At 27.8% G+C, this 18,342-nt stretch overlaps 1 protein-coding gene across 1 annotated transcript; it reads left to right on the top strand.

Annotated features, from left to right (window-relative positions):
* The first annotated feature begins 8,925 nt into the window (after window positions 1-8,925).
* On the top strand, window positions 8,926-18,262 carry LOC124817662 (uncharacterized). Its single transcript, XM_065802359.1, has 5 exons — window positions 8,926-10,191; window positions 10,332-10,419; window positions 11,931-12,087; window positions 12,166-12,318; window positions 17,903-18,262. Exons 1-5 carry the CDS (start codon window positions 10,007-10,009, stop codon window positions 18,136-18,138), a joined length of 819 nt encoding a protein of 272 aa, XP_065658431.1. The 5' UTR covers window positions 8,926-10,006; the 3' UTR covers window positions 18,139-18,262.
* Window positions 18,263-18,342: the final 80 nt, after the last annotated feature.

Below are 18,342 nucleotides of genomic sequence, written 5' to 3'. Positions count from 1 at the left end.
ATGCCTATATAGGTCTACTGCAAATCCACGACAACAATGTTTGGTGAGAAAATTTCAATATGTAGTCATTTATTTATTGACATGTATTTTCAGGGTTCCCAATCCTCCTTAAAAACCTTAAATATCCTTAGAAAAAAATCCTCCTTAAAAGTCCTTAAATAAACTTAAAAAATGGTAAAATTTGACTGCTCTAATTTAAAATCTTAATAAATTCATACTTCGAAAGGGAAATCTTAAATGCTCTTCTTTTCTTGCTGAACTGACTAGGTAGCTATTTTGAGTATTGTGGAGTATTAAAATAATACTTAATTTACTTTTCTAAAAATCTTATTTATGAACAAGATAAATACCGAATATTGAAATGCAATCGGTTTCCTGGTCTAAATTGCAAATATTTATATTCTGTGCATTTAAATAAGGGTAAGAATGTTAATTGTTTTTGTCCAAGAAACATACAGGTCCGTAGCAACGGAGGAGGGGGGGAGGGGTAAATGTCTTTACCCCTTCCCCCTCCTCCTCCTCCGTTGCTACGGGCCTGTATGTTTCTCCCCGATACGGGCCTGTATGTTTCTCCCCGATAATTTTTCAAATAAATAATTGTAAAAAAATTGACTAAAAAAATGAATAAAAAAAAGGTCCTTAAAACTATTTTGGGACCTCTTAATCCAGCGCTGTTCCTCCCCCCCCCCCCAACCCCTCAATATAATTTTTGTTCCTATGAATTTGACATATACATAAATTTTCAGAATGCCTTTATGGAATTTTTTGTAAGATTTGCTTTCCTTTTGCAAAAGTTGGGGGAATACACAGTCGAGTGCAATTACTATTATATTATAGGGGCTCTATGAAAAGATTGTGATAACGTACTGTCATCCTCATCTTCTTTGAGCCCCTATCTGTTTTACTTATTTTATTTATTGAAATTTTATATTACGAAGTTGTAAAATCTTATATTATATTAAAACAGAGAAAGAAAAAAAAAAAAAAAAAAAAAAAAAAAAAATTAAAAAAGCTTCATTATTCAAAACTTTTGGGTAAGGATGGAGACTTACAATTACATGATTGCAATGCGTATCACAAAGTTGCTATGTTGGCAGCATCAGATTTCATAAGAACGTTGGAATGTCCGTCTACAGATGTACGTAATTTAGTTAACGAAGAAAGACTTAAACAGGCTAAAGAAAATCGATTAAAGCCAAAATTGAATCTATAATATTTCTTGGTCGACAGAATATTGCTCTGCGAGGTCATCGAGATGATGGGAAGATTTTTGAAATAAAAAAAAAACTCTTCAGTAATTAATGATGGTAATCTTCGGGAATTCTTTCGCTTTCGAGTGAACGCTGGGGAAAATATTTTAAAAAAACATTTAAGTTACTGTAATTCTAAAGCAACATGCATAAGTAAAACTATTTAAAATAAAATTTGGTTTCAATTTAAAGGATTGTGTTGGTATAGGTACTGATGAATGCAGCCTTATGTTAGGTGAAAACAACGGAGAAGTCACGAAATTACAGAAGATCCTACCAAACGCAATAAAACGTCCATGTTTCAGTCATGCTTTAAACTTAACAATTTCCAATAGTTCGTCTGTGCAAGCTGTAAGAAATACAATTGGCACAATGAAAGAAGTAATATCTTTTTTTAAAGCTTCGCCGAAGCGAAGTAACGTTCTTAAATATATAAATAAGGGAATGCTTACAAGCCTATGAGAAACAAGATGGATTGAACGGTATGATTCTGTGTTAAGTTTTAGATATTGTTTAATAAATATAGTAGAAATACTTGATTTGATATCTCAGTGGAATGAACGGGGTTCTTTAACAAAGGCCGCATTACTAAAAAATGCAATATCTGAGCCCTTATTGGTAATAAGACTTTGTTCATTAGCCAACCGGGGGGCACTTTTTTTTTAAAAACCTTTTTTTTTATTTTTTAATAAAATTATAGATAGAGGACTTTTGTTAAATTTGGCGATTGTGACCCTCCACTTCGAAACCCGTGTCGTCGGCCCTGAAATGGAAAAACGCAATCAAAAAGCAACAAGATCTACATGAATATGCTTTGGAAGCGAATAAGCAATGCAAAATGTATTTTGCAATTGCTTTGCACCCTTCCTGTTAGCGTTGTTTCAGGAGAACGGAGTTTCTCAGTTTTAAAAAGACTTAAAACTTGGTTAAGATCCAATATAGGACAATTAAATTGCTTAGCTATGATGCATATCCATAGAGATTGCATCATAAATGTCGAAAAGATTTTTGATTGTTTTTCGAAAACTTGTTTTGCATCATCGAAAACTAGAAAGCTTAATTTTATATTGTAGTTTGTTAAATTTATAAAAGTGTTTATTAAAAAATTTATATATATTAAAGATATGATTTTATCTTCTGTTGCACATTACAGACAGGGCCAGATTTACCTATAGGCAGACAAGACTGCAGCCTGTGCACCATGATTTTAGCTAAGGTGACCATACGTACGCATACAGTAAGCGTTTGGCGGTAGTTTTGCACATTTGGGGTTTGTACGCGTTTGTGTACGCTTTTATATATTAAAAAAAAGTAAATAAAATTCTTTCAAAAATATTATTTGAAAGACTTTAAATAAAATGAGTTTTCTAAAATATAGTTAAAAAACAAAATGAATAAAATTGCAATAAACTTAATTATAAAACACGAAACTAAATTAATTAAACTTTTGTAAATATTAAAAAAAAAAGTTTTTAAAATATCCATTAGAGAAAAAAAATTATATTTCGAAAGACTTTTCGATGCAACAAAGAAAATGCGATTGTTTTGCGCAAATTTTGTTTGCCTAGTAATGTCTTTTTTCCTTAATTATTGTAAATAACGCTTTGCGTTATTTACAATAATTAGGGAAACTTTAATAAGAAGTCCATAAAAATAAGTGTTCATAAAAAAGTAATTTAAGGTTTTTATATTTATTTATTATATATATTTCATCAAATTCAAAAAATGAATAGTAAGAAGAGAAGGTTAAACACATTTAATGATAATTTAAAAAAATGTTTCCTTTCTTAACGCAGATCAAACGCCCCAAATGTACTATTTGTCAAAGCCTATTTGACATTAGTAGTTGTGGACGGTTTGCAATTGAAGATTATTGCAAATCTATCAAACACAAAATAGCATTGTATGCTTCTATATCGTCAAACAAAATCACAAAGTAGATGAAGAGTCAGAGCTTTGGTAAAAATAAAAAAATATTAGCCATTCAAGAAGGAATTCCACACAATCAAACACAACCATTCCACACAATCAAACACAACCATAGCTTTAGAAGTGCTGATAGTACATCAAAACTAATTAAGAAATTTTATAATCCAAGATTTGCTTGTGCGCGTACAAAATGTGAAGCAATAATTGTAAACGTGTTAAATAATGTGAAACTAACTCATAAAATGCTTTATTAAAAGCATCATATGTGTCAATTCTTTCTGATGCATCAAACCACAAAAACGTTAAAATATATCCAATTTTGGCTGATTATTTAGATGTTAAAGATTATTTTGATGATTAACATGGATTGTGTAAATAGAGAAACATCAGATATTTTAAAAGAATTTATCTTTAATTGCATTAGTGCAGCCCCGTAGTGATAAAAATTATATTAGGGGGGGGGGGGCAGTACTACTCCGATATAGGTTTGACGACCTTTTTTTTTTTTAATCATTTTTTTGGTTAGTTTCTTCAAAATTATTTATTTGAAAAATTATTGGGGGGGGGGGGCAAATACCCCTGCTGCCCCCGCGATTATTACGGGCCTGTAGTGCTAACAAAATTTCTCCAAAACTTTTATTTATTTCTGCAGACAACACCAATACCAATTTCGGAGGTTTAAAACGAAACGGCAATAACAATATTCAAAAAAAGTTAATCGTAAAGCTAAACCATGAAATCATTGGTATCGGTTGCAATCTTCTTATTTTATCAAACGCAATAAACACTGCATCTGGTTGTTTATCTATTGATGTGGAGATAATTATTCCTCAAATTTATTTATTTATTTACCGTTTTACTGTTCGAGTTTCTAGTTTAGAAAATTTCTGCAATGAGGCCGGTGTGGAATATCAAAAATTGCTAGGATTCTCAAAAGTTCGTTGGTTGGCCTTACTTTCAGCTTTCAAAAAAGTGCTTAAATTAAATCAGCCACTAAGATCATACTTTTTAAGCTTAGAAAATTATCCGAAACTTTTATTCAACTTTTTCAATAACGAAATGGGTGAAATAGTATTGTTTTTGTTCACATTCAAGCCAATGTTTTTTATAACACGGTAAAAAAAATTTGAAAAAGATGGTATTTCTGCTGCTGAAGTTGCCGTAGTATTAAAAGATTTGAAAGACCAAATAAAATCTAGAAAAGAAGAAAAATTTCTACCTTTCATGGTAAGTCAGCATTTGCAAGTTACCGAAGAAAGTAGTCATCATTTGAAAAACCAATTTCTGAAAAAAGTAGACATTTTTTGCTGTGTCTGTCTAGAGTATATAGACTAGTGGACGCATCACTTTAATCAGGTTGAAGTTTTTAAATGGTCTTTTCTTAACTGTAAAGTTGAATGGATTGGAATTATTGAAACTATAACTTTTTTGAAAAATCAATAGAAATCACATTCGATGACAATGAATTGTTCGACGAAATTTGGAGAACTAATTTATATTGCACAAAGAAAAAGTTTTCTTCTTGGAACTCACAGTCTGTTGAATGTGACTAGCGATGGGTTGAAATTTTTTTCTCATTTCGAAAATAATCACGTTGCTTATAACAATTTGTTAAAATTGGTGAAGGCCGCTTTATGTTTACCAGGTACAAACGCTTCGGTAGAGCGATTGTTTTCGATTGCCAATAATATTTGGACGGAAGGGAAATCACAGCTTACAATGAAAACTTTGGCAGCTATTTTGTTCGTTAAATTTAATTTAAGAAAATACAGCTGCTCAGAATTTGCAGAAAAAATTGAAAAAGATGACATGTTGCTAAAAACAATTCATTCTTATGAAAAATATTCATGATTTAAGAATGCAAATATTGTTTAATATTTTTTCCATAATTTAATTTCTTGACATGCTGTTTTTAAATAAATGAGTTTTTAGTAAAACCCATTTAAAACAGGTCCGTAGGCAGAGCGGCAGTGAGGGGGACACGTGTTTTCCTGCGCTTTGTCCTGTTTGGCCACAAAAAAATTGAAATTAAGCATATATTCAAAAATTGTTAGTACAACACAAAAATTAGCTAGGCGAAACCGTCTTGAAAATATAAAAAATATAAATAATCATTTTATTAAATTTATGCAAATTCTTATCGAAAAATATAGACGCTTAAAAAAATTGCCTTTGGGCGCCTTTATATTTATTTTATTTTTGGCGCCTCTTGAAAAAGTGTTCCCCTTTAAAGATATGGTATTTAAATCAAGCTATTATGTATGTATTTATACATACCAAATTTATTCCTTGGAAGCGTTTTTTTTTTGTAATTATTTATTTTGCCGTTTAAAAATGTTTACATTTTTAAACGGCAAATACATTTATATAAACTATTGGCTGGAGCAAGAAGAAGGCGTATTCAGCCTTATTAACAAGCCCCATTTAAAAAAATTAATAATAGCAATAAATTCTACATTACCGTAACGTAAAAATATATATAAAATAACAAATAGAAATGAAAACCAAAAATAACTAATGTAATTAGAAATAAAAAATAGTATTTTTTTTTTTAAAGAAGTGTTGAAAACAATTGCTAAAATGTTTAACAAATATATTAATAAAAAATAAAAAAGTCAAAAAAATAAAATTTATTGAGGATAAAAGACAACAAGAAATGAAATTTCATAATTAATATAATCACTAGATAAATTATTAACATCATCAGTGATATTTTATATATATATTTTTTTATTTTAAATATTTTGTATTAATTTATATTAATCACTGATACAATTAAATCTATTTTTTATATGATTGTTATAAATATGGTCACCTTATTTTAGCGGGCTCAGTTTTTAAATGGGGTATCGAGGGAAAAAAATTGTGCTATTTAGGAGTGTTTAGAGCCCCGAAAAAATTTTCTGCCTAGACTCTTCGAGGATATAAATCTGCCCCTTATTACAGACTAAATATTTATTTTAAACATTTGATTTTTTCAAGATATTTTTATACTGATACATTCAGTATATTTAGAAGCAAACTTTTTTAAAAACATTTTAAATAATCAAATAAAACAGTGGTTTATCTGAAGAAAAAAAAGGATTTTTTTTTTTTGTTGGTCAAATACACCCCCTCCCCTCCTTCCCTATGACAAATATCAGGATCCGCCACTGCACAGTGGGTCAAAGTGTGGCAAAACCAAACAAAAAAAAATTGAAATTTGGAAATTTAAAAAACGGCAAGAATCGTTTAACATATTATTAAGCGAGAAATTATATTTTATTAGAAAATATTTTGCTATTTAAATATCGCCTTAAAAACTTTTCATCAAAAATAACATAAAGTGCGAAAATTTTCTTTTTTTTTACATTTTTTTAAAACTTTCATTTCTTATTTTAAAGAACTTTAAGTTTATTTTTTTACCATATAAATATATATATTATTATATATTATTATGTTAATATTCAAATAAAATAAAAAATTGTTTCGTTTGCACTTTATATAAATATTTTTAACAAAGAAAACATTGTTAATTTTGAGTGAAAAAATAAAAAAACTTTCAAACAACATTTAAAACCAATGAATCAACCTGTATCAACCGCTTAAAGTTATATATCATTAAACACTACTATGGTACTGATCTCGTGGTTCAAAAACTGGCTGCTTGAAGCTGCCTAAACGAATACACTTTTAAATTTAAATAACTACGTACATAATTCTCGTTATTGCGTTTTTTATCGATAATAATAAATTTATGAAGTAATGAAACAAAAAAACTACGGTTTGAATTCATAATAATTTTTTTTATAGACTTTAGTTTAAAAAAAAAAAATTATTTTTTTGATTTCTTGTACCTGCATAGTATTCGCTCAATAAACATTTAAATCGCATTGAAACCATTATTTGCCATTTTTTATGCTACCATATTAAAGTAATAAAAACTAAATAAAATTCATTTATCAAGCCAAAAAAAAGTGGAAAAAATCGAATAGAACGAGTGCAGTTTTTGAAAAAAAGAAACAAAATTTGGTTAGACGAAATTATATTTGACTGGAAAAAATAAAAACTTGAAACGAAAACCTGAGGTATGTTTACTTTAACTATGAATAAAATTGATTATAGTTTATACAATTTATTTCTATTGTTATTATAATAATTAAATTATTGTTAAATTATTGTTATAATTTAAGGTGAACGCCCTTTAGTTTTGTTTGAAGATACGTCTGTGCGAACGAAACATCGCATAGTTTCCGAGCTTTTAGATAAATACAATTCGAACGAACTTTTGTATGCGGCAAGTAAAAGTTTGAAAAAAGATAAAAGATTTATAGAAGCAAAAGTTGTTAAAAAATATGAACTATCGGCAGGATCACTTACGTCAGAACAGTCCTCAGCGTTAGTCTTAGATGCTAATTTATCCAAAGAAACTTATCAGCATTTAAGAAATAATGCTCTTCAATTTAACTCTCTATACCCATCATGTCATATAGTAAAAGAGGCTAAAAATAAATGCTACCCTAAAAACAATTAGGTCAGTGACTACTCTGCAGAGGTACCATTACAAGATCTTCTTTTTCATACTGCATCAAGATTATGCTTAGCTTATAGTGTTGTGTTAAATTCGCCTGTGCTTAAATTTGCCTGTACTAGACTAATTCTAATATACAAAGCTGGCTTTGATGGTGCAACAAGACAATCTGTTTATAATCAACAGTCAGATAATACGAGTGAACTTAATACTGACGAACCGCTTTTCATAACTTGCTTTGTTCCCCTAGAACTATATTGTTTCAAAGATAAGAAAAACAGTTTGTTTGGAAAAATCCAAAACCATCGTCAACTAGCTACTGTAGGCCTCTCAAATTTAAATATAAAAAATAGTCAAAAGAAGTAGTTCTTGCAGAATATGAGTCAATTGTGGCTATTAAAATAGTCTATTAAAAATATAACATTGTCCAATGTATCTGTTTTATTGGTGGACGGTACATTAGAGGAAATTGTAGTACAACATATTGTAAATATAACAATGATAAATGGAAAAATTCAAACCATTCTTTCGACATCTACCAACTCTTACCAATGCTGTTCAGCATTTCCAACTGAAATGAACAATCTGTTTTTAATAGTTCAAAAAAAAACTTTGGAAGGCAATATTAGGCATGGGGTTTGAACTTTGCGTGCTTGGATAAGGTTTTTAGAATGTATGCTCAATATCTCTTACAAGATGTCAATTATGAAGTGGGACGTTAGGACTGAAGAAGATAAAGTATTGTTAAACTGAGAAAGGTTCAAGTTCAAGCTGAATTTCGAAAAAGGATAAGTCTTGTCATAGATCAACCAAGAGTTGTTGGGGCAGGTACATCGAACGATGGTAACACAGCTAGGCGATTTTTTCAGCATCACGATGTCTCAGCTAATATAATGAGCATGGATGCAAATCTTATGAAAAGGCTTCATATTATTCTGGCCACAATGTCATGTGATTATGACATTAGCTCATCAAAATTTAAAACATACTGTTGGGAAACTGCTTCGCTATATGTAGACATGTACCCTTGGTATCCTATGACCCAAACACTTCATAAGATTTTTATTCATGGCTAATGAAGTCATTGAACCATTTACTCTTACATTAGGTGTGTTTTCTGAAGAGGCTCAAGAGGCTTCCAATAAGGTTTTTAAGATCTTTCGTGAAAATTTTACAAGAAAATGCGATCGGAAAAAATATAATTTAGACCTTTTTCACCGTCTTTCACGTGCATCCTTTAATTTGCACATTTAGAGAGAAGATGCACAACAAAAAGAAAAGTCTACCATCTGTTGTAATTTAATTTTTGCATGAGCCAACAACAGAATACTCTTCTTAAAATATAAATTTATAATAACATCCTTGTTGTTAATTTGTTGGGTGATTTAACGGAATTTTTTATAAATGGAAAAATTTGAAGTTTTTAAATAATCTGCGTAATTATGTAATAAAATTTAAATTTTTTTCAAAACACATGTTCTTTTTCCGCAGATTGTATTTTTCAATGTAATAAACTGTTTCTAATAAAAAAAAGTTTATAAAATTTTTGTTTTGGGGGTTTCGACTAGAAAATGTCACTTTTGACCCACTGTGCACTGGTTCAATAAACACCACCATCACGATTTCGAGTCGAGATATTCCATGATGATCATGGAATAATATCTCAACTCGAAAGATTTTAAATTTAAGACAAGCGTCATTTAATATATGAACTTTGTCTTAGAATAGATAAATTGTTAACAAAACTTTGTGTAGATTGGCTGGCACTAAAGGCTTTGGTGCTTCCCTAATTTTACTTCCTGTAGCTCTCCTATAATCACCCTAAATATCAAAATGATGCGCTCCAAAGGTCACCCGAAATATCAAAAGATATAGCATAATGTGCTCTTGGACCAAAATTAACAATTTTTTATAGTCCTATTCACAAGGTTTATTTTACACAAAGTTTCACCAAAAAATATATAAGAAAAAGTTCAAATGAAATAGAAACATTTTTGATTAAACAACTTAGTAAAATAAGGGCTGAAACTAATGAATGCTAATGGGAAAAGCAATAATTAAATAATACTAAGATATATCAATTTGAGATATTTTTGCATAACAAGGTAGCTATCATAAACAGCGTTTATGGTAATACCATAAACGCTGTACCATTGGTAATACCATAAACGCTATACCATTGGTATAGCCATTATAATGTTTCATTGACCATGCTTCTGTATTTAAAATTATTGCTAATTTCCTCATGAGTAAATAGTTATTTTTTATATATCTATATATAATTTATGTGCATTTTAGTATATATAGTTGATATAACATGATTAAATTATTGGCACAATGTTTTATACATATATTATATATTTGCGTTAATGATAGCATTACAAAGATGTTTAATACTGATGATCTAGATTTATGGAATTTATATCTGTCCAAATATGAATTTGTTTTAAACCAGTTTTCAATAAAGAAAAAAAAAACAAGTCTTGTCAACTTGGACAGTTGGTATGTTTGTTTAATTGCTTTAAATTAATTTTTTTAATGTTTTTTTTTTTTTTAATATTATTCATAAAATTTATATTTACATAATTATTGATAAAGTTATTATTAAAAAATCAAGTTTAAATTTTAAAAAATTGATAAAGGTTTCATAATGTTCTTGGTAATGAGTTGCAAAAAAATCAGCATCTTACAAAAGAACAGCTTGTAAAAGTTATGGAATGGAAGCTTACTGTATGTTTATCATATATTTATATTATATGTATTGTAATTATTGTATATGGTTATGATTATCATATAAAGTATTTTAAAATGTGCACACTTCAACATAAGTAAGCGCAAACCTTGACAGATGCTTTGAACTGTTCATAATTTATGAATTTGTTCATAATTTATGAATTTTTTAAGTCTGCTTTAGTACTTTAGATCTAAGCAATACCAATTTCTAGTAATTTTTTAATGTCAATCTAAAGCAGTTATTTAAAAAATAGAATAAACAAGATAAAAATGTCAAAAGTTATTTCTAGTTGATAAAACTTTTTTTGTTAGAGGCATGGTATATGAAGCACTTGCTTTGTAAGCAAAAAGTACTGAGTTGTTATTTGTTTTTTCTGCATAGCACCCTTGTTTTTCGAGGTTTGTATTTCTGATTTATAGTGTTAAGAAAATGAATCTTCCTTGGATTTGTAGAAGTTATGGTAGCAAAAAAGATGAATCCTTAAGGTACCCCAGAAGTACCCCAGTTTGAATACTTTTGGTGAAAATGGATAATTCAATAAAGTGACCCAAAAAAAAGATGATTCAAAAGTGGTATTTAAAGATTAAAACAACAGGTACCATTTTCCATCAAACAGAAGAGCCTGATTCAGTTAAACACTAAGTTTAGAGAGTATTGAAGAGAGTTCTGCAGAACACTTTTGTGTTATTTTCATCACCGAAAGCACTTTAAAGTTATTTTCATCACCGAAAGCTTGTACTTTTCCAAAAACACTAATGTTTTTCTTAAGTAAAATGTTTCTAAACGTATTTGGAAAAATAAAATTTTCATGGTTTTCATCAAATGTCTCAATAAGTTTATGATAAATTCAGAGTATTTCTGAAGTTTTAAATCCACTATTTCTCTGTTACTCATCATGGAGCTATCCTTCATACCTATTATTTGTCACTTAGTTGCTTCGCTTTCTGCTTTTCAATTTATTACTGTGTATTTTAACTTTTAGATCAAAATAAAATTTAAATGTGAATAAATAATTAAATAAGTATTTTACTGCATCAATTTTTTTTTAATGCACAGTATTTAATATTACATATTAATATTTTTTAAAGAAAAATATAACAACAACCCTAACCTTAAACCTGATTCTGCCCCAATTTGCACTCATCTGTCTATGTGTCCAGTGAAGGATTGAGGAATTATTGGTGGGGGGGGGGGGATGGGGATGTTGTATTTTGCACCATATTTGCATCTCCTAAAAAAAAAAAAATTCTCATTTCCTCAAGATATTTTAGGACTTTTAGATTCTGGTGGGGGCATGCTTCCTCCTTCCTTGATTCAGCACTGTATGTGTGTATGTTTTTCTGGGAATATTTTTATTGCCAAGTAGTGTTTTTGTATGAAGGACATTCATTACAACAACAATAAAAAAATTGTTGTTTTTTTAATTATTTTTTTTATTCTTTTTTCTGAATTTTTTTTCATAAATTAATGTTGTTGTTTTTTTTTATTAAAAATTTAAACTGTTTAGAAAGGAATATTTCGGCCATCTTTGCAAAATTTAATCAAAGAAAATGATTCAAATTCAGTAATAAAATTTTCAGAAAATGCCTTTAAACTGGTAGATACTTGTGAAGCAATTAAAGAGTTGTGTAATTTAAGAGGTGTTGGTCCTGCTACTGCATCAGGTTTATTTCAAATTTACAATTTTTTATGTTAGTTTTTGTTGTTTTTTTCCATAAAGAGTTTGTAAATAATTGTTTTAGCAATATTGACTGCATTTTCTCCTGAAAGGTTTGGCTTTATGTCAGATGAGTCAGTCAAGGAAGTTTTACCAGGAAAAATAAAGTACACCTTCAACTATTACCAAACTTATCTAGAAAAAATTTCAGAAAAAGCAAATGATTTAACAATAAAAGGTTAGTCTTTTAAAATTATTAAATTTATAACAGAAGATTTAAGATGTAATGTAAATAAACATCGATTGAATCTTTTGTATTTATTTCAATCATATTTTCTTTTCTTCAAAATGAGAGCTTCTTTTCATCTGGCTGGTCTTTATAGATTTTATAGATTTTTGAAATATTCTTACAAAAATTATTAAATTAAATTATGGTGATTAGAACCTGGAAACAGAAAAATTGGGAATTGCTAAATAATAACTTGTTTTTTTATTTTTCACTTAAGAATTTGATTAACAAAAACAGGAGAAAATTTTTTTTTTTAATTTAAATTTTCTTTATTTTAGGTTAAAATTATAATTAGGTTTAAAATTGCATCATAATATTTGTTTAGAAGTTTTATTCCTTTATATGTTTTTTGTAAAAAAAAAACTAGATCGTATTACTGATTGATTTTGTTTTCAAAGAATAAATAGGGAGAAAAGACTTAAATATATATCATAAACAGGGTTTAAAATATTTAAAAAATTTTTGAGAAACTATTTTGCAAGAAGTAAGAATGAAGAGAATTGACTGAGCTTTAAATTAACTTTAAAGAAACAGTAGTGATAAGAAAGTCTTTAAAAAGTTCACAATTTTATGATATAGAGTTAAATTGAATGCAAAATTTGAAATTGATGGAAACATATTTCATATTAAATTATTAGGTTATTATTATTAGTTATTAGTTATTTATTAATTTTTAAATTATTTTATTTAAAATTTTTTTACAGTTGAACTAGTTTATTTTGAATCCTCTTGAATATGTTCGAATTACTAGAGTTTTTGAATAAAAGTTCAATTCTAAATATTAACCAAAGAATTTGTTCCATTTAAATGATATTTCAAATTTTAAAGATTTTAAAATGTTTAAGGAGTTTGAATTTTAAGAGTTCTACTGTAGAAGGCAATTAGAAATATAAGTTAATATAAAAATATAAATGAATATAAGAAAAAAAGCTATAAGTTTATATTGCTAATATGAATTAAACACTGTCTAGAATAACCTACTTTTTTTTTGTGCTTTGACCTCATAAGGTTTCTATAAAATTTTTAATTTTTAATTTAAAGCAAGCCGAAGATGTTTGTAAAATTACTATTATTAAGTAATACTATAAAATATATTTTATTTTAAAATTGTCATGTTTTTTTTTTTTTTTGCCAATTTTATATAGGTATTTATAAATTTTTTAAAAAAATAGTTTCATTTAATTTTATAAATTAAATGAAACTATTTTTTACCTATATTGACTTATAACTCAAGCTTTTTTGAAAAACGTTTGAATTTCTTTGTTTTGCTTAAAAAGTTATTTTAATTTGGGTAATATGAGACACTACATGATACTTTAAGATCAAAAATTAATTATACAGACCTGGAAATAAGCATTTTAAAAAATACTTCTTTTTAAAAATGCTTATTTCCAGTTGTGCAATAAAACCTACTTGAGATTACTGCTTTGAAAACATGTGAATAAAATAAATGGTCTCATTTTTTTCACCTTGGTCACACATACAATTTCTTCTTCTTTCGCTTAAAAACTCAATTGATTATGTAGTTAAAGAGCAAAAATACAAAAATTTTGAGTGTAAACAATTTTATAATAAAAGATCGTATATAATATTATTCACTTAACAAATCAATCTTCTTTGTTCACACATGTTTTGAACTTAATCATGAACTTAATATATGTACATCTATATATCATGGTTCAAATAAAATCATGAACACACACAATTCACGTATATCTGTCCCCAGCTTGACAAAATTGACTTCATGTTACCATATCTTAAATTTAGAGCATTTGATCTATCTTCTTAGATCAAATTTTAAGTTTTTTCCCTTTTATTTTATTTTCTTCAGTTTTTTTCTTCAGAATAATAATTAGTAAAAAAAAGAGTTTGAGACTGACGATGGGTCAGCTATGTCATCAATTGAAGAGCCAGCAGTGGGTGCATTTTTTGGGTGCAGCTAAAACAAAACATTTGAGTTTTGTTTTGGCCCAATTAAATAATAATTCCTGAGTAATTTTTCAGAAATAGATTGAATAATGTCAGGTATCTCATTTAGTTTGTGTAAATATTTAGTTTGTATTATTATCTTTTAAACATTTTATAAATTAGCTGATAAAGGAAAAAATTTTTGATTAAAAGGATTGATAATTGTTACTTGAAATTGAAGTAATTTTTTGTTTTTACATAAGCTTGAAAAAAGAGAGTTAATCGAAAATAATTTTTCTTGTTGCTTTCTTATCCATGCTGTGCCTACTAAGTTATAAGTATTCTTCTTAAAAAAAGTTTGATCAAGTAATTTGAGTTTTGTTGTGTTGATAGCGATAGTGATTTTAATGATATAATCTATTATTGCTAACATAAGTGAAAAGGTTAACATTTTTGGTGTATGGTTCATAACCATCAAGAATTAAATTTTTTTTGTAGTGCTACAATGTGCATGTATCATTTAGTCTTTTAAAATTCATAAACAGATTAGTATGTACCTAACCACTTTTGAATAGTGTCTCAATGAATGTAGGACTTTATTTCTTTAAGAAGTTATCATTGTGGTATGTAGTGTCCCGCAGCATTTAAAAGCTGTATAACAGTGGTTGCCTTTCTTTTCTCGCCACTACTAAAGGTACAAAAAAAAAGGTGCAAGGTGACCTGTTAAAATTAAAACATGATTATAAAAATACAGATGAATTAACAATAGTTATTGAAAAATTAATAATTTGATGCTTTACTGGGGAAAAATAAAAATGTAAAGCTTGCCACTTAATAACTTTATGAGCTCTTTTAGTTAAACTTTTAAAGTCTTGTCAACATACATCAATCCAAATTCATCACTGCTAAAGATAATATTGCTTTAAATTGTTTTTCTATTTTATTTTTGCCAAAAATTAATAAGAAATAAAAAACGAAATAATGGATTGTCTCATCTTTCCCACACCATTTGATAAAAACATAAAACTTTACAAATCTAAATTATTTAACTTTTTTTTTATGATGAGTTATTAAGAAATCTTCTCTCTGAAAGCTTTTCAGCACAAAGCAGGTACTTGTAAGTATCTTTCAAGAATTGCAAGAATTTCAATCGTGTATGTAATGTGTGTAAAAAAATAGGAATACTTTTAAAATCATAAAACAGAAACTTTAAAACAAAAACAAAATTTTAACAAAAAGTGTCAATGAATAACTATCAACTTAACAAGACAACTTTAAAATTTTCAGAGATAGTTCTTTGTTTGATTTTGGTGTAAAAAGTTTGCACAAGTTTTTGATAAAAATTAGACATTTTGATAAATATTACCATGGTGTTGTTAATTCAGCAAACTTTAATTGTTCAATTGTTCCATATCAAAAGGTTAATGCACCAATATAAGCATAAATGTGTTGCACAGGAATGTCTGACAAACTTTATCTTTAATCAAGTTTAAGAGTACAAATGAGAAGAATACCCATTGTATTATCAAAAGCAGTATTACCAAAAGAAATTTTTAACCCGCCTCTAACGACTGGTTTTAGATATTGACCAAACTTTAATTGCTCATCATTTGGATCTCTCACAACAGCTTGTCATTAAACTTACAATCCTTACAAACACTTTTTACATTTAAAATTTTCTACCATGTAACAACAAGTTTAATAAAATCAGCAGTCTCAGGGGCTCATCTATATTTAATATGTTGGATGTTTCAGGATGATTTATATGCTTTTAATGCTACATAGTTATATAAGTATATGTAAAACTTATATTTAATAATCGGCCCTTGGAATTAGGTTGGCATTTGGCTATGCCGACCTAATTGCTGACCTAGAAATGTTTAAGGTTGGCAAAAAATTGCCAACCTTGTTTCTATGGCTTATGGTAAAACCTTTGTATCAAATTTTTTTTGCCGACCTGATGCCGACTTTTAAAAGATTAAGGTCGGCAAATTATTGGCGACCTCATTTTTTTCTAATTCTGAGGGCTGAATAATAATAATAATGATAATAATAAGTAATGTTTATATATAATACTATAAGTTATATGTTTTGTCAGAAAACACTTTTAGACAGGTAGGAACAGTTTTTTTTTCAATATGACTTGATCAAGCTTAAACTACTTTTAAATCAAAAAGTTTCATTTGTCAATTTGATTCAAGTGCAAAAAGTTTTATAAAATGATTCTTACCAGCTGTTTTCCCAAATTTTTTTTCTTTCTGTGAGCCAATTATTTTGAGTGTTTTTGATTATGTGGACAAAGTCAAACAACATAAAAGTTAATAATATAAGATTTTTTATCATCACTTAAATTATCACAAACTTCTTTAAAAAAAATTATCATCAGCTTTTGATACTTTTGAAGTATCAAAAGCTGAAATTTTGAAGTGTGTTAATGTTCGAATAGAAGGTAGTTTAAAATCATCATGCAATTTTTTATAAAGCGAAAGGTAGCATGGTACCGAGAGGTAGCAAAATACTTAAATGCTCATATATTTTATTACTTTTTTCTTATTATTTTTATTTCTTATTACTTATTTGTGTTCATGGAATTAATTTGCTCATTCATAACCATTTAAGATTTAAATATTGCAAAATTTCTTCAAATTTAGAATATGTGTTAAAAGACATTAAACACAGTATTTTCATTTCTTTTAACAACATTAAGATATGATTCAAACTTTAAATATTTAAGTCTATGGGTTGTACACAATTTAAATATTAAAGTCTATGGGTTGTACACAATGTTTACTATCGAAAAGAAGGCTATAATTTCTACAGAAAAATAACATTTTTTATTTGGCAATCTTTCTCAAAAAACGTCTAAGTTAAAATAATCTTGTGCTAAAAATAATTCAATTTCGTCAAAACAATTTTGGCTTGAGGATGATGCACGTTTAGTTGATCTTGAAGAGAGTATAGATGTTTGTAATTGAAGAACATTGTGTTAAATTGATGGTGGATTTTTTGGTCTTTCTTTTTTTTTACCCAAACTTTTGTTTTCAGGACTGTGTGGTGCTCACAGACCACACTGTCCCGAAAACTTTGAAAAAGTTTACTTGTTTAAAAGTTGTTTAAAAGCAAAACTTGGTAAATTTTAAAAAAGTTTACTAAGTTTTGCTTTTCACTTTTAAATTTTCATAAAGAATACATTTTATCCAACGTGTTTTATCTTCTTGCTTCGTGGAAATCTATAAACTGACGTTTTAAATTCGTTCAACTTTTTTTCTATGATGAGTAATTCGTGGAACAGCCATAAACACAGAATTTTTTCACCATTTCTTAACAGACTAAGTAAAGTAAAACTATAAAACAAATCAAAAATTTTTGAAATCTTCTGCGTTCATTTTATAGTAGTTAATATCGACCCCCATATTTTTTTCTAAACTTTGCGTGTCACACCCTGTTACTTAAAGAGCGCCATGCTTTTAAGTCAATTATCTCGACTTGTCCCTTTAAGGTTAACTCGAACTTAAAAGCACTTGAAACAGTTAAATGATAACATTGTGTTGAAAACGTTTTTCTTACAAAATCCATTTGTATTTATATTATATAAACTTTTATAAGAATTATTATCGTTATTTAGATAATAGAAGATGGACTCCTTGCGATATCGAAAAAGCGTTATGGTCGAGTAGAGTTACCAAGATTCTTAAACTTAACTTAAAAAAAGTTGTTTCTGATTCAGAGGTACAAAATGAGACGCAGCACAACAACTGTCTTGCTCTCGTCGTCAGAGCACCATTAAAAAGAGAACTAAGTGATTTCTTGATAGATGTAAGCACAAAAAAGAAACAAAAGAAAAATTCAAAAAAGAAATAAAGCTATCGGGTTTGATTTCTATCACTATATTGATGTTGCATTGGAACAGAATGTATCAAAATGTAGAAATGTTATAAAAGATTTTATATAAATTTAAAAAAGTTTTCGAGGATAAAGATTTAAATTTTAGCTTTAAAATTTAAATAGCGCGTAATAAAGACGTATCGCGCTTATTCGAAATCTATTGCGCGTACTAAAGATCAA

The sequence above is a fragment of the Hydra vulgaris genome, chromosome 08 (assembly GCF_038396675.1).
Source record: "Hydra vulgaris chromosome 08, alternate assembly HydraT2T_AEP".
Classification (NCBI taxonomy): Eukaryota; Metazoa; Cnidaria; class Hydrozoa; order Anthoathecata; family Hydridae; genus Hydra; species Hydra vulgaris.
Note: the sequence above shows the minus strand (reverse complement) of the source record. Positions and strands in the feature narration are given on the sequence as shown.

Coding starts and splice junctions, on each gene's coding strand:
- LOC124817662 (XM_065802359.1), top strand. CDS start 10,007: ATGATTAAATTATTGGCACAATGTTTTATACATATATTATATATTTGC. Junction 10,192..10,331: donor CTTGTCAACTTGGACAGTTG/GTATGTTTGTTT, acceptor AAATTGATAAAG/GTTTCATAATGTTCTTGGTA. Junction 12,319..17,902: donor AAATGATTTAACAATAAAAG/GTTAGTCTTTTA, acceptor ATCGTTATTTAG/ATAATAGAAGATGGACTCCT.